The sequence below is a fragment of the Monopterus albus genome, unplaced genomic scaffold (genome assembly GCF_001952655.1).
Source record: "Monopterus albus unplaced genomic scaffold, M_albus_1.0 scaffold3.1, whole genome shotgun sequence".
Lineage (NCBI taxonomy): Eukaryota > Metazoa > Chordata > Actinopteri > Synbranchiformes > Synbranchidae > Monopterus > Monopterus albus.
Genome location: NW_018127883.1, coordinates 5,910,185 through 5,924,946, shown reverse-complemented (window position 1 = coordinate 5,924,946; position 14,762 = coordinate 5,910,185). Strand labels below are relative to the sequence as shown.

Genomic DNA, 14,762 nt, shown 5'->3' with positions numbered 1-14,762 from the left:
TCTTAATGTTACACAACAAGAGAAGACTAGTGGTTGCAGAGGCCTGTGACCTCAGAATGACACTGGTATTTAGTACAGGACTGCTAATCCCCTCTAACAGGGACCCTAGACATTTTTACTTTAATTAATTCCTACTAAGTTTAATTAGCAAACAGGCCATGGCTGCTGACATGCAACTGGGCTATAGGTTCTTCCTCTAACACTATGAAAATTTGTTTTTGAAATACAAAATCTAGTTTTTATTAAGTCTCACATCTTAAAAGTTACATAAACAGGCAGAAATTTCTTTTTGCTTCAGTGTAGAATTTGGGTTTCCATGTGTATAAGTCCACTTGGTGTAGTGTGTTTATACAATATGTACATCAAGACTGAGATATTTCTGTGTTGACAGATTTCGCCCTGCCATCCCTACTGGAGGTCTTTCTTAGCCGGGAGGTGAAGGCCATCCCCCCCAGAACAGGACAGAAGGCAGCGACAGATGAACTGAACTCCGGGAAGAGGTCTCGTGTTGGCAGTGGCACCTGGAAATCACGGAGGTTGCGCAGACCAGCACAGAGATACTCTGTAAAAGATGCACGCAAGTCCCAGGTTTCTACCTCAGATTCAGAAGCCAACTCTGAAGACAAAGCTGGCCCAGGTGGCGTGAGGAGCCGGAGATCACAAGGTTCTACCATCCGGGTAAGCTGTCAGCATCATCGTTCACAGCTCACCTCCACTGCCACCACCACCACTACCACCACAGAAGCCATGAGTGCACCTTACCCACACCCCCGAGCCCCTGGGTCCCAGATGGCAGACACAGAAACACTGACAGACCCAGCTGCAATATCAATTTTCAACCGCATGGAGAACTCTTCCTTTGATCTCTGTCATGTTTTGCTTTCACTGCTGGAGAAGGTTTGTAAGTTTGACATGAATATTAACCACAACCCAGTCCTGGCTGTCAGTGTTGTACCAACTCTCACTGAGTACCTGACTGACTTTGGAGATTGCTGTAGTTCAGTGAGAGGGCGTGGAGGTGGAACAGTGTCAGAGGAGCTTGCTGGAGGCTGGACCAAAGAACCCATTGCCCTCGTCCAGAGGATGCTTCTGCGTACCATCTTACACCTGATGTCAGTGGATGTGAATCAGAGTGAAACCCTTCCAGACAGCCTGAGACGCAGCCTGATAGACCTGCTGCGAGCCACCCTCAAAATCCAGAGCTGCTTGGACAAACAGACTAACCCTTTTGCTCCTCGACCCAAGAAAACCCTGCAGGAGGTCCAGGATGATTTTTCATTCTCACGCTATCGCCACAGGGTACTGCTGCTGCCAGAGCTTTTAGAGGGAGTACTGCAAGTGCTGCTGGGCTGCCTGCAGGCTTCCACATCCAACCCCTCTTTCTTTAACCAGGTGCTGGAGCTCATCCATGAATTTGTCCAGCACCGTGGTCTGGAGCTGTTTGAGGCCACAGTGCTGCAGCTGGAGGGACTTGGTAGGGCCAAGGATTGTGAAGTGGGAGGTGAGGCTTTAGAGAGGCTACGAGGTCTCATTGCAGGACTTTTCAAGATAATCAGTGCTGTCAAGAAAGCAAAGTCAGAGCAGCTGCATCAGTCTGTGTGTGCCCGACGTCGTCATCGTCGCTGTGAATATTCACATTTCCTCCATCACCATAGAGATCTGTCAGGTCTGCCCGTCTCTGCTTTCAAGCAGACAGCTAGACGCAACCCCTTTGAAGAGGATGGAGAAGGCAAGGAAGGCATGGAGAGTGATGCGGAGCGCTACCCTAAGCGGTGCTGCTGTCTTGCTGCCTGTGCTCACCAGTGTCTGCGGCTCTTGCAGCACCTGTCCCCGAGTGGGCCAGCTGTTCTACAGGTGCTGGCTGGAGTGCAGGCTGTTGGAATCTGCTGCTGTATGGACCCCCGCTCAGTGGTAGGGCCTCTGCTGCATGCCTTTCAAGCTCCAGGTCTGCGTAGTTACCAGTCTCATGTTCTCAGTGTCCTAGGCAGACTGATTCTAGATCAGCTTGGAGGGGGGCAGCCCTCAGAGAAAGCCAGACTGGCCTCCTGCAACATCTGCACTCTGGACATCAGCCAGCTGCCAGGCCTGGAGGAAACACTGCAGCAAGGGGAACCCTCTGTTGTTTCTGCCAGTCACTGCTACCGCTCTGAGGGTATTCTACCAAGTGGAGGTGGGGCAGAGGACATGCTGTGGAAGTGGGATGCTCTGGAGGCCTACCAAGACCTAGTTTTTGGTGAGGACTGGCAGCTGAGCCAGCAGATTGCTGGGCATGTCTGCCACCTGACCCTGCGGGGAAACGCTATAGTGCAGTGGCAGCTTTACACACACATCTTCAACCCTGTGCTGCAGAGAGGGGTAGAGCTTGCCCACCATGCCCAGCAGCTGGGGGTTTCCATTGTCTGTGCTCAGGTCTGCAGCTATCACACGCAGTGCCTGCCTGTGGAGGTGCTACTTATATACCTGCAAACATTACCTGCCCTCCTCAAATCAAGGTAAGCTGTTTTAAATCACTTTAAAATATGTTTTACTTCAGTCCATATTTTTTTTAGTAGATGTTTTAGTCTGTCTCTTTTGTTTTCCCTCTAGTATTGGACTGCATTTTAGAGTTGTGCCAAATGTGTTTTGATTTTACATTTTTCAGGGAGGAACATGCGTAGCTGGTGTCCAAAAAATTCTTCTTAAGAAATAGATTTATCTTTCTTTCACATAAAGCATATATAATCAGGCAGCTCAAAGTAAGACACCTAATCCTGCTGGACATTGTTTGTTATTAGAGCTGTCTCTCCATGTCATTGCTAATTGAATCTAATCAATAATTTATCACAGCTTTGTGGACTGACGGCAAAAACAGGCGCATGTGATTCATCTGGATACATATAAATAAAATGCAGGCAATTAATCAGGTTTCAGTTTTAGGTTGGTTATAATCAGCTGAATATAGATTCCTCTGCTGTGAGACAATCTAGAGATATTGGAACAACCATATGTGTGATTGTGAGTGCTTTTGTCTGTGCATGTTAGTCTAAGCGACCTGTATAGGTTGTATCCTGGCTCCTGCTCAGGGCATGCTGGGATAGGTTGTGTCCCCTTGCGACCCTAAACGGGATCACTGGGTACAGAAAACGGATAGATGGATGCTCTGAGATGTTCTGCCAGTGGTGGGCTGATAGGTTTCCTTATTTAAATTCAGTGTGTTTGTCTGTTGTCTACAGGTTTCACTGTCATTCAGTCTTTACTGTGATGTTTTTCATCTGAGCCTTTTAAAAAGAGTTTTAGAAACAGTTGTAGGTCCTTTGTTGTTTAAAGTAACACTATGCTAGTCTTATACAGTGGTGTGAAAAAGTGTTTGCCCCCTTACTGATTTCTTATCTTTTTGCATGTTTGTCACACTGTAATGTTTCAGATCGTCAAACAAATTTATATATTAGTCAAAGATAACACAAGTAAACACATCATGCAGTTTTTAAATGAAGGTTTTTATTATTAAGGGAAAACAAAATCCAAAACTATAGAGCCCTGTGTGAACAAGTGTTTGCCCCCCTGTCAAAACACTGGTTTATCGCACCTGAGTTCAATTTCTCTTGCCACACCTGTTCGCAATCAAGAAATCACTTAAATAGGACCTGCCTGACAAAGTGAAGTAGACCAAAAGATCCTCAAAAGCTAGACATCATGCCGAGATCCAAAGAAATTCAAAAACAAATGAGAAAGAGAATAATGGAGCTCTATCAGTCCGGAAAAGGTTATAAAGCCATTTCTAAAGCTTGGGGACTGCAGATTTCTTATCTTTTTGCATGTTTGTCATACTGTAATGTTTCAGATCATCAAACAAATTTAAATATTAGTCAACGATAACACAAGTAAACACATCATGCAGTTTTTAAATGAAGGTTTTTATTATTAAGGGAAAACAAAATCCAAAACTACAAAGCCCTGTGTGAATAAGTGTTTGCCCCCTAAACCTAATAACTGGTTGGGCCACCCTTAGCAGCAACAACTGCAATCAAGCGTTTTCGATAACTTGCCATGAGTCTTTTACAGCGCTGTGGAGGAATTTTGGCCCACTCATCTTTGCAGAATTGTTGTAAGTCAGCCACATTGGAGGGTTTTCGGGCATGAACTGCCTTTTTAAGGTCATGCCACAGCATCTCAATTGGATTCAGGTCAGGACTTTGACTAGGCCACTCCAAAGTCTTCATTTTGTTTTTCTTCAGCCATTCAGAAGTGGACTTGCTGGTGTGCTTTGGATCATTGTCCTGCTGCAGAACCCAAGTTCGCTTCAGCTTGAGGTCACAAACGGATGGCCGGACATTCTCCTTCAGGATATTTTGGTACACAGCAGAATTCATGGTTCCATTTATCACAGCAAGTCTTCCAGGGCCTGAAGCAGCAAAACAGCCCCAGACCATCCCACTACCACCACCATATTTTACTGTTGGTATGATGTTCTTTTTCTGAAATGCGGTGTTACTTTTACGCCACACATAATGGGACACACACCTTCCAAAAAGTTCAACTTTTGTCTCGTCTGTCCACAGAGTATTATCCCAAAAGTCTTGGGGATCATCAAGATGTTTTCTGGCAAAACTGAGACGAGCCTTTATGTTCTTTTTGCTCAGCAGTGGTTTTCGTCTTGGAACTCTGCCATGCAAACCATTTTTGCCCAGTCTCTTTCTTATGGTGGAGTCATGAACACTCAGCTTAACTGAGGCAAGTGAGGCCTGCAGTTCTTTGGATGTTGTTGTGGGGTCTTTTGTGACCTCTTGGATGAGTTGTCGCTGCGCTCTTGGGGTAATTTTGGTCGGCTGGCCACTCCTGGGAAGGTTCTCCACTGTTCCATGTTTTCGCCATTTGTGGATAATGGCTCTCACTGTGGTTCGCTGCAGTCCCAAAGCTTTAGAAATGGCTTTATAACCTTTTCCGGACTGATAGAGCTCCATTATTCTCTTTCTCATTTGTTTTTGAATTTCTTTGGATCTCGGCATGATGTCTAGCTTTTGAGGATCTTTTGGTCTACTTCACTTTGTCAGGCAGGTCCTATTTAAGTGATTTCTTGATTGCGAACAGGTGTGGCAAGAGAAATTGAACTCAGGTGCGATAAACCAGTGTTTTGACAGGGGGGCAAACACTTGTTCACACAGGGCTCTATAGTTTTGGATTTTGTTTTCCCTTAATAATAAAAACCTTCATTTAAAAACTGCATGATGTGTTTACTTGTGTTATCTTTGACTAATATATAAATTTGTTTGACGATCTGAAACATTACAGTGTGACAAACATGCAAAAAGATAAGAAATCAGTAAGGGGGCAAACACTTTTTCACACCACTGTATTCAGATAAATGTTAATATAGAAAATATTGATCAGTGTTTTAACTAAAGTTAACAGCGTAACAGTTTGTATCTTTTTACATGACTTGATGGCCAATTTAGTAATAATAACATGTAAAACTGGATATAAAAGGTGTGAATGGTGAGGTCACCCAAAGTCAGCTTAATAACTTATCAACCTAACTGTAGTTATTCAGTATACTACTGATGTTACTGAGACAACCAAACACTCAACAGTTTAACACCAACTAACTGGGAATTCTCCTAAACCACCTAAATTCAGATGGTGCCCTCAGAAAAGCATGCAGCATCCATAAATACTGTATGTGCACTTTATGCAAACATCTTTGCTCTAGGAATAAAATGTTTTGTATTGTATTGATTGTTAAGGTTGACTGATATACACTAGTTGTGAATGAGGACAGTCAGTTTGTATTTAAATCATTTCCTGTAGTAATTGTGTTTCCCTTTTAAGTGTTGACCAACATTACAAATGACACCACTTGACAGTGGCAGCCAGCTAACGCTAATGATACAGAAGTTATTTTTACTTTAAGAAGTATACCAAAAGGAAAAGCTGCAAGATAACCTAAAAGCAGTGAGTCTTCTCCAGCTTGTACATCATCTGACATTGTGGCTGCCTCTTCATCACCACTTTCTCCTCCTGCATAACAGAATTCTGCATCTCTATTTTTTTCAGATGAAAGCATTAAATATGCAGTCTAATGGATAGTCACCCTGATGGACTTGCACACCACTAATGAAAGGAGGAAATGTTCTGAAAAAGTAGACTTAATGAACTCTACATTACTTTAGAGGAAAGCAGGAGTAAGGGTTTGAATTGGAGAGAAAAAAAATCAGCAACTTAATAACCTATGAAATTTATCTATGTCATGCACGTCTGTTTCAGTTCCACTGTTAAATTCATGTATAATGTCAGCACATCTCTTGAGAGTGCTGTTTTCTGTAACCAAATGTTGAATTAACCTTCACTCAGAGGTTATTCTTTTAAGATATTTTACCCTGCCATGTTACAGTCTTTATCACTGCCTTGGTAGTGTGTGTGTAAAGCAGTTGTAAACACATTTAAAGGGGTAAAATGTCAGCTTTGTTTTACTAACTAAATCTTCATATAACTGTCACAAAATGTCACAGAAATGTTTTAGATTTGGCTCAGTAAAGAAAAGACATACCAAAAATCATAATAGACATCAATACAAATGCAATTTATACAGTAGGAGCTTTACAAAAATAGCAGCTCTGTTCATGTGTAATGTTAGTGTGTAGTGTTTTTCACAGTTAATTTATCTTGTTAATAGAAGTTGGCTAATTTATATAAAGGCATTGTTGTGCCCTGGGGAGATTTGCAACCTTATGTGAGAAAGTGAAATAAGTGATGGAAGGAGTGTGTTAGCACTGTGATAGCAGTGGCTTAGCAGCGGCTGACTAGGTGTAGAATTAGCTTGATTAGACTGAGTGGTACCATTTGTTTCAATTGTTGTGAGATCAAGGAGAGTTTAAATAATGCAGTTCATGTTTACCCTTTCTTTTTGTTAACATTTACATTTTTCCTCTGTGAATAACTACAATGTAAATGTAAAAAAAAGTATGTGCATCTGTAATTGCCCATATTTATATACTTACTGTGTATGTTTGTGTTCTTGTTCTGTTTTCCTTTGCCTAATCTCTAGTATTTTCTGTTTCAGAGTGATCAGAGAGCTTTTTGTCAGCTGCAACGGGCTCAACCAGGTGACAGAGCTTATCTACCTGGACCAGACCCGCTCTTTGGCTTTGAAGGTGTTTGAGACTCTGATAATAGGTATTGGACACCAGCAGGCTGACGGGGTGCTTCTGGAGCTGGAGGGTGCTGATGCTGAAGAAAGGGAGGCTGTCTTGGGCCTGGCAGAGGAACTGGGGTCAAGAGGGTCTGGAGAGGGCCCGCAGAGCCTTAACAAGTTTTACGAAGGCCTAAAGGAGACATATCCGCATCATAAGAGCCAGAGTGGGCAGGGCCGTGGACCACGTCGCAGCCGAGCAGAGACCCACCTCCATGTTATCAACCTCTTTCTGTGTGTGGCCTTCCTCTCTGTCAGCAAAGAAGCTGATTCTGACCGCGACTCAGCCAATGACTCCGAGGACACTTCAGGTTATGACAGTACAGCCAGTGAACCTCTTGGTGGGCGGCTGCCTTACCTATCCCCAGAAAGTGTGGCTCTACCCTCCAAAGAGCAGGTGCAATGTGCTGCAGATGTCTGGTCAGTGTGTCGGTGGATCTACCTGACCAGTCCCTTGTTTCGGAGGCAGTTCTTCAGACTTGGAGGACTGGATGTCTGCTTGCGCCTCATGACCATGGTTATTCAGAAGCTTTCTTGTAAGCCCAAGGATGTGAAAGCAAAGAAGAAAAGGGATGGTAAGGGCAAAGGCAGCCCTGAGTTCACTATGCCAGCAACTTCTCTAGGACAGGAGGAGCTACCTAATGATTCACCCAGCACTCCCTGCACAAGTCCAGCTGATGGAAAGACCAAAGATCCAGCAAAGAAGCTGGAGGAAGAGTGGCAAATCCACAATATTCGTCTCCTTGAGGCCCTTTTGGCTATTTGCCTGCATAGTGCAAACTCGGCCTTGCAGAGGATAGAGCCTGAAGTTTCTTATCAGGTGATTCACCTTGTATCATACTGACCAATTAATCAGCCAGAAAAAGAAACACCTTTACCCAAGTTTGAACTGCACTGTTATATGTCCTCTTTGTCTATAGCCGCAGTCAGTGGAAGATACACTGTTTGCAGTGAGAGACCAGCTCTCTCGCTCAGGGGTGGTGAACTCTGACCTTGCTGTTCCTCTGTTTGACTCCCTCCTGAGAGTGGCCCTGGCCAGGGTGTCATCCTCTCCTGATCCCCCTGATGAGAAGCCAGACAGGGTGAGTACTGCCTTGGAAGAGCCACTGACTGTTATTGTGCACCGTTTATATTCTCAGGTTATTTCAGCTACTCATGTATCAGTAGGCAAGTTCAGGTTATAGGCAGTTAGGCATCAGACACTTGATTCCCCTGCAGCCGGGTGCCATCAGTGTTCAACACAATATAAAGCTCTTGGCAAGATGTTACTCTGCTAACCTTATCAGTTCTGAGGGGCATCTACTTGGTAATATAAACCTTTTGAATTTATAAAAATGTATTAAGTATTTTCTTTTTGACCTTATGTGCAAATTTTCCCACAGCTGCAGAAACCCTCTGCTTGTGCTAACAACTACTCCATCTTTACTGCCTGCATTCCATGTAACAAAGTGGATATACTATACTTACTAAGCAAATGTTGCTTTGATTTTATTTGCTGCTATTTTAAAATTAGTGCCTTGGGGCGTTTAAAGTGGCATTCTTATCACTCTCTCCTGATTTTCTGTCGTCTCTTGAATGTCAGCCCTGTAAGTGTCACACAGTGCCTAAAAATACATCTAAAAATAACAGGTACTAATTGCAATGTAACAAGAGGCCAACTGATGTTGTGTGGGAGTTTCATTTTCTTGGTTGCTCAGTCTCTATCATCTTTTTCTTGCTCTTTTATTTGATGCTTAAGCTCTCGGGCAGGAGCGAGAACAAAAGAAGCGCTCTCAAAATTTTTGAACAAGCCATATGCGACCAGAAACAGACTGCATCTTCTGTTTGCTACCCAACTTACCTTCAGTTGTGCCCAGTGAGCTGCTGTCAAGGGAACAAGTATGACCAGGATTATTGGCAATTACAGGGACCGGTTGCCCCGACAGCCGAACAGTTATGGTGTGGCGCACCATATATGCAAACGCAAGTGAGTAAGTGACATTGGCAGTTCAAGTTGAGCTGCCAACCTATGTTGCAGGTCCTCTTCTCTGTCTTCCCTGTTTCCTCTCCACAATCTGCTCTACCCATGATATAAAATAATAAAGGTAAATGCCCAAAAATAACTTACTATATTATATAACATATTTTAAAAAATACAGGGATTAATTTATTTTATTTATTTATTTATTTATTAATTCCAAGCATGTAATAAAACAGAGAGAAACAGAGAAAAAAAAGGAAGAAAAAAAAGAAATCAACATGTAACACAAAACAACCAAACCAATTACCATATACAACCAAAAAAAATAGAAATTTCTCTTGATGATGCTTAGTCATTACATGCTTGCAAGGGAGTAGAAAGAAATAATACTTATCTAGTTCTACCCCTAGTGATCCAAACTATGGTTGACACAACCCAAGTGTTTAACTAAACAACTACACTGGTTATATTCCCGCAACCACCAAATTACTACATTCCTTCTAACCACAAATCACATTTACATAATTAGAAAACAAATGATAAACAATAAATTATTCATATCCCACCCATAAATACACCAATAATAACTTGATAAGATCATTACACTTCTTGTATCCGATACCCAGCTTTTTCATGAGAAAATTCAAGTAATTTTGTCTTAAGTTCATTTTATACAGGTTATAACTTCCTTTTCCACAACTGCTGACATATGAAATACACATAATCGAAATGTATGAACATCACAATTAAGCAACACATTTGTTTAAACATTTAACCTCAGTAAATGAAATAGCATATTATGTGGAACAAAGAACGTTTAACTGGTTTAACACATATAAACACTTGGTTAATAGCACAGACAAGTGAAAATACACTTAACTTTCTAAACGGTGATGTTTGTCACTACTTTGCAGAAGTCATTTGTCACAGTGACTAAAATAACTGTTGTTTGTAAAGGCTGCTTCACCAGCTCTTGCCAATATAGATATACTTTTAGCCAATTTATTATGTATATATTTAATATGAGGTTTCCAACAGATTTTATCATCAATATTTATGCCTAGAAATTTTGTTTCGTAAACTTTTTCTATATTGGCATCCCCCACCTTTACTTGAATCTGACGATTTAATCTTCTATATCCAAACAGATTGAATAATGAATTTTCTCCTGATAAGATTCTTTTAAACACAGAAGACTTAACAAAGCATATTTCATCTACAATTGTTTTGTTGCTTTTTTCCCAGTAGAATGAAACAGACTGTTCATTTACTGCACTGTATCTGCTGCTGCTTTGGCTGAACACCACAGCAAAATACAAAGAGCAGTGGTGTTTGTTTAGGAGGATAGCATACAATGAAAGGAAAACCATTTTCTAGCCAAGTGTTAACAAGCATCAGGGCTGCTGGGTGTGGCCACTCACACTATGTTGCTAAGTAGCTATTATCTCCCTGATGGACAACAAAACAGCACACATAAATAATGACAGTCCTCGTCTAGATTGAGCACTGGATGCAAACATGGTCTTATTTTGAAACACCCAGCAGGTCACTGAAAGTTTTCTGTTATCTTTATAAATAATAAAAAAAATTGGTTATAATATTAAGACAGCTTTTCAAAGTCACAAGACAGGTAACAAAGAAAAGCCTTCAGTCACACCAACTTCCGCCTTCTCAATAGTGTTACTGTAGGCTTTGCTAAAGAAATGTAATCAAGACCATATATGGTTAGGATCAGACATGTAACAGCTTTGAATTGTTTCAGGAAGTGAGATGTATACAGGAAAGTGTATACAGGAAAACAAAACCTAAAATGACTTGCTGTTTCTTATCACAGAGTCTTAGATGTGTTTTCCACAAGTCTTAAAATGCCAATAAGACTATTGCAACACAGGAGGATTTAACTTTTTATATAATAATTAACCTATTTCCCAAGAGCTTAGTTCTTTCTAAGTAAGCCCAGCAGTGTGTGATGTTCTTTTAACCATTACAGTTTTGTGCTGTGAAGTGCCAAGATTAGTCTTCCACCACAAAGGTGGTCCACTGCAGGTCTGTTCTTTGAAAAGTTCCCTTTACCCACAATTGAATATCACAGATGCCAAATACTATGTTGAAAGGAATAGATGCGTGTACTAGTAATCCTCTTCTTTGAACGGTTTATAGTTCAGCTGCTTACTTGAGAGTGGGTGTTTGTGTGTTTGCCTGCGTGCCCATATGATGACTGACTGTTCAAAGAACTGGGCTGTGTGAGTGCTGCGCAGGTCAGCTGATATTTGTCTTATGACCAAATTTTTTTTTCTCATGCCACATGGTTTGCAATTTTTTCACTGTATTAGAGGTAAGACTACTGCATGTCATGCTTAGTGTGTTTTTTGTTAAGGAACTTTTTTAAAGCAGGATTGGGTAAGCTCTTGCAGAATGATTCTTGTCTTACTTGACAGCTGCTTGACAGTTAAACAGACAATGATCTTGGTTAGTTCGTATTTGGTCTGTATTACACTGAAATGCATGGCTCTGTCTTCATGTTGCCTCTCCTTCTCTCTATCCATCTATCCATCTCACTCTTTTTCTCCCACGCTGTTTTTGTCAGAAGCTCCAGGTGTTGGCAGAAGGTGTGGGCCCAGCAGGCGATTTGTCCGAGGAGGTGGATGAGGTGCAGAGCTGTGGCGTCAAACCCCCAGGGGAGGAGGAGGGCTACGACGCTGACAGCGAAAGCAATCCAGAAGAGATGGCCAAGCAGGAAGAGTGTAGGTCCACACTTAGAGTAGTTTACTGCCACACCACCCACCCACACGCTCCTACTCCCATTTACTCCTCCTCAAGAATCCACAGTTACTATATACACATCACCACTCTAAAACATAGTAGCTTAGGCTGGTTAATGTTATTTGTGTTGTTTGCTTTATTTGCAAGTCTTGTAAATACACATTGCAGATTAATTTTCTTAATTTTTTCATTTTAAGAATGCATGAGATCTTTATGTCACATACTCTGTATTCTCTGCCATTTGTTTTTGCTGGTGATGAATGTCAGCAGACTAATCTTGATGGATTGAGAGTCCATGTATTGGTCTTACCCTCTAAACCTGCTGATCTTTAGTCTTGGGAAATCTTCTTTCTCCCACTGTTGAATTTGTCATTCAAGGAGTTTGTTAAATTATCATGCAGTATTACATTTCCTTGCATTCACTGAAATATTTTATGTTAAAAAGCAGTGTCGTCAGTGTTGTGGCTGCCGGACTGTGGAGATGATTTTGCAATAACAAGTTGCTCAATCTTTTTTTTTGCTGATTATAAATGACAGGGCAGAAAACAAGCATGAGTGCTTTTTTCCCCTAAAGTAGTCACTTGTGTCAGCTTTGCCTCTGTTTTGCAGGTTAAGAATCTGGTCTGATTATCCCCTTTTAACTTTTTCCATCTCTTCAGAATAGGGTCATTGTTTTGTTTTACAGCTGTGGGCAGCTACTGTGGCCTCATAAGCTGGATCTTGTGACTTAAAGACCCCATCAAATGAGAGACTAACTTCCTGGAAAAATTGTTGCATCCTGGAAAACGGTGAATCTCTAAGGCTGGCCTCACACTAGACAGATAAATTCCAAGCAATGCAGAACTATTTTCCTGGCAATTAGTGGTCTCTGTTCTTTACACTCAAATCACACAGCCTGTCTTTCCTAGGTACTGAATGTCATGGTTTGATAGGAAATAGATCATTTCTCCCCATGTTTTATCTTTATACCCAAATAAACATTGTCTGTATTCAGAACTTTCTCTCTCCTCACAGTCCGATGCATAACATCACACACACATCCATATTTCCTAGTTTATTACAGTAACCGTATTTATACTTCACCAGCTTCTCATATTCAGTCATACAACCTGTGCAATGAGGTTAACTGAAATGGCTTGTGAATTAAAGATTACATTTCCTTTTCAAAAACAGCAAAATGACATGAAATGCACATTTCGGTTTGCTGCAGTTAAACCCAAACTGCATGCACATTATCCGCAAAATGTTAAGGGAGCCAGGTGTGACCGTCAGTGTGTGTTGTTTAGTTCATATTTACTGAAAGCAGTATGTATCTGAGTTTGTTCAGTGGGCACAGACTACGTAGCTGAAGCCCTGCATACGGTGACAGAGCAAGCTTTATTAATAAAAGGAGGTTCCCAAAGCTGCGCGAGAGCCTACTGCTCTCCTGTAAATCATGAAGGGGCTCCCATGTTGCTCTGAGGCTGAACAGAGGACTGAGTCTAATTCATTTTTATGAGCTGCTTGCAAAATGGGAGGTTGGACATGAAGCAGGGAATGCCTCTGGTTCATGAAGCTGTTTAGGCGCCATATCCTGGCAGTATGTGTCTCTGTGGTGCCATGTGTGGCGTGCCAGTCAGTGTAACAGTTATCATCTCTCCATGTCTGTGTCTTGTTGTGTCCCTGAGCTTGCCCTCATGTCTCTGATTATTATCTCAGGGGTGAACACAGAACCCGCTGTGTTGCATGAGTTTGCTGCAGTGACGGACGGGTCCGGGCGTGGTATGCTGCTGTTCCCGGAGATCTGCACAATGGAGCTGCAGCTACTCGCCACTGGCTCCCCAGACCTGGAGGTTCTGAGTCATGTGTTTCACAGCCTGTTGGATGCAGTACACGCCAACTGCCGCAATGCTGCCTTACTCTACAACCAGGTCAGACTGACAACTTCTTCCTCTTCACATTGCTCTTAACCATCTCAACAGTATACAGCTGTGTCATGGCAAATGTGACTTAACCTGTTGTTCTGGGCCACACAGGGTGGAGTCACAACCATCCTGTCTGCCTTTCACAACCTCCTCAGCCAAACAGACCCCTCCATTACAGGTTTGTTATTTCTTCTGCCTTTTTTTTAATCTGGCCTGACACTAATGTGTGTCAGTTGCGTGTGACATTTGAAGAAAAACTGGGAACAGTCAGTTTACTGTTTTCCCAGTTTTTTTTCTTGCTGTTGACATTTAAACTGATTCCTCGGAGTTCAAACACTTAGTATGAATCTTTTTTTGTAACTCCTGGAGAACATATGTTCCCAATGGACTGATTTTGTATTGTCATATTTATCTTATTTAGCATTGTAAGATAGTGTCTTTTGCAAAATCTTAAAAAATTGTGTGTACACTGGTTGAAGTGTTAGTGAGCCTTGTTTCCTCCTGCTTCTGACATTTTGATGACTAAAACATCAACTGTAATACAGATGTTATAAATAATTGACAATTTGTCCACAATCCTCAGATTATATTTTAGATTGGAGTATAATGTGGCTTTTTTGTTTTTCTTTAGCAGAAATTATGTTTGCTGGGTGCAAAGCAGAGACTTTTATTTTGCGATTTTTACTTGTGCTGTTCTGGTGCATGCCCAAGTGAATGAAAGCAGTTGATGTAATCTGCTCTTCACTGATCTACATTCAGACTGTCAGACCGTGCTGGTGGAGCTGCTGGTTGCCATGGTGAGCCAGCAAATCACAGCAGAGGAACTGGCTCTGTTGATTCGCCTCTTCCTGGAGAAGACCCCACCTACGGTAAACAACATACCCTATCACCCATTCAAAACTCCGCTGTCAGCTTAAGTTCAAGGTGTTGACACTGTTAGCTTACACTCACACCGTCAGTTTTTCAGCAG

The 14,762-nt window shown here is 41.9% G+C and overlaps 1 protein-coding gene across 1 annotated transcript in view; it reads left to right on the top strand.

Annotated features, from left to right (window-relative positions):
* Positions 1 to 14,762, top strand: part of lyst (lysosomal trafficking regulator) — a 59,364-nt gene that overhangs the window by 18,456 nt on the left and 26,146 nt on the right. The window contains 8 exon segments of the mRNA XM_020601191.1: positions 392 to 2,492; positions 7,037 to 7,985; positions 8,086 to 8,247; positions 8,904 to 9,131; positions 11,713 to 11,869; positions 13,587 to 13,798; positions 13,904 to 13,970; positions 14,552 to 14,661. Of these exon segments, the coding sequence (XP_020456847.1) occupies positions 392 to 2,492; positions 7,037 to 7,985; positions 8,086 to 8,247; positions 8,904 to 9,131; positions 11,713 to 11,869; positions 13,587 to 13,798; positions 13,904 to 13,970; positions 14,552 to 14,661 (3,986 nt within the window).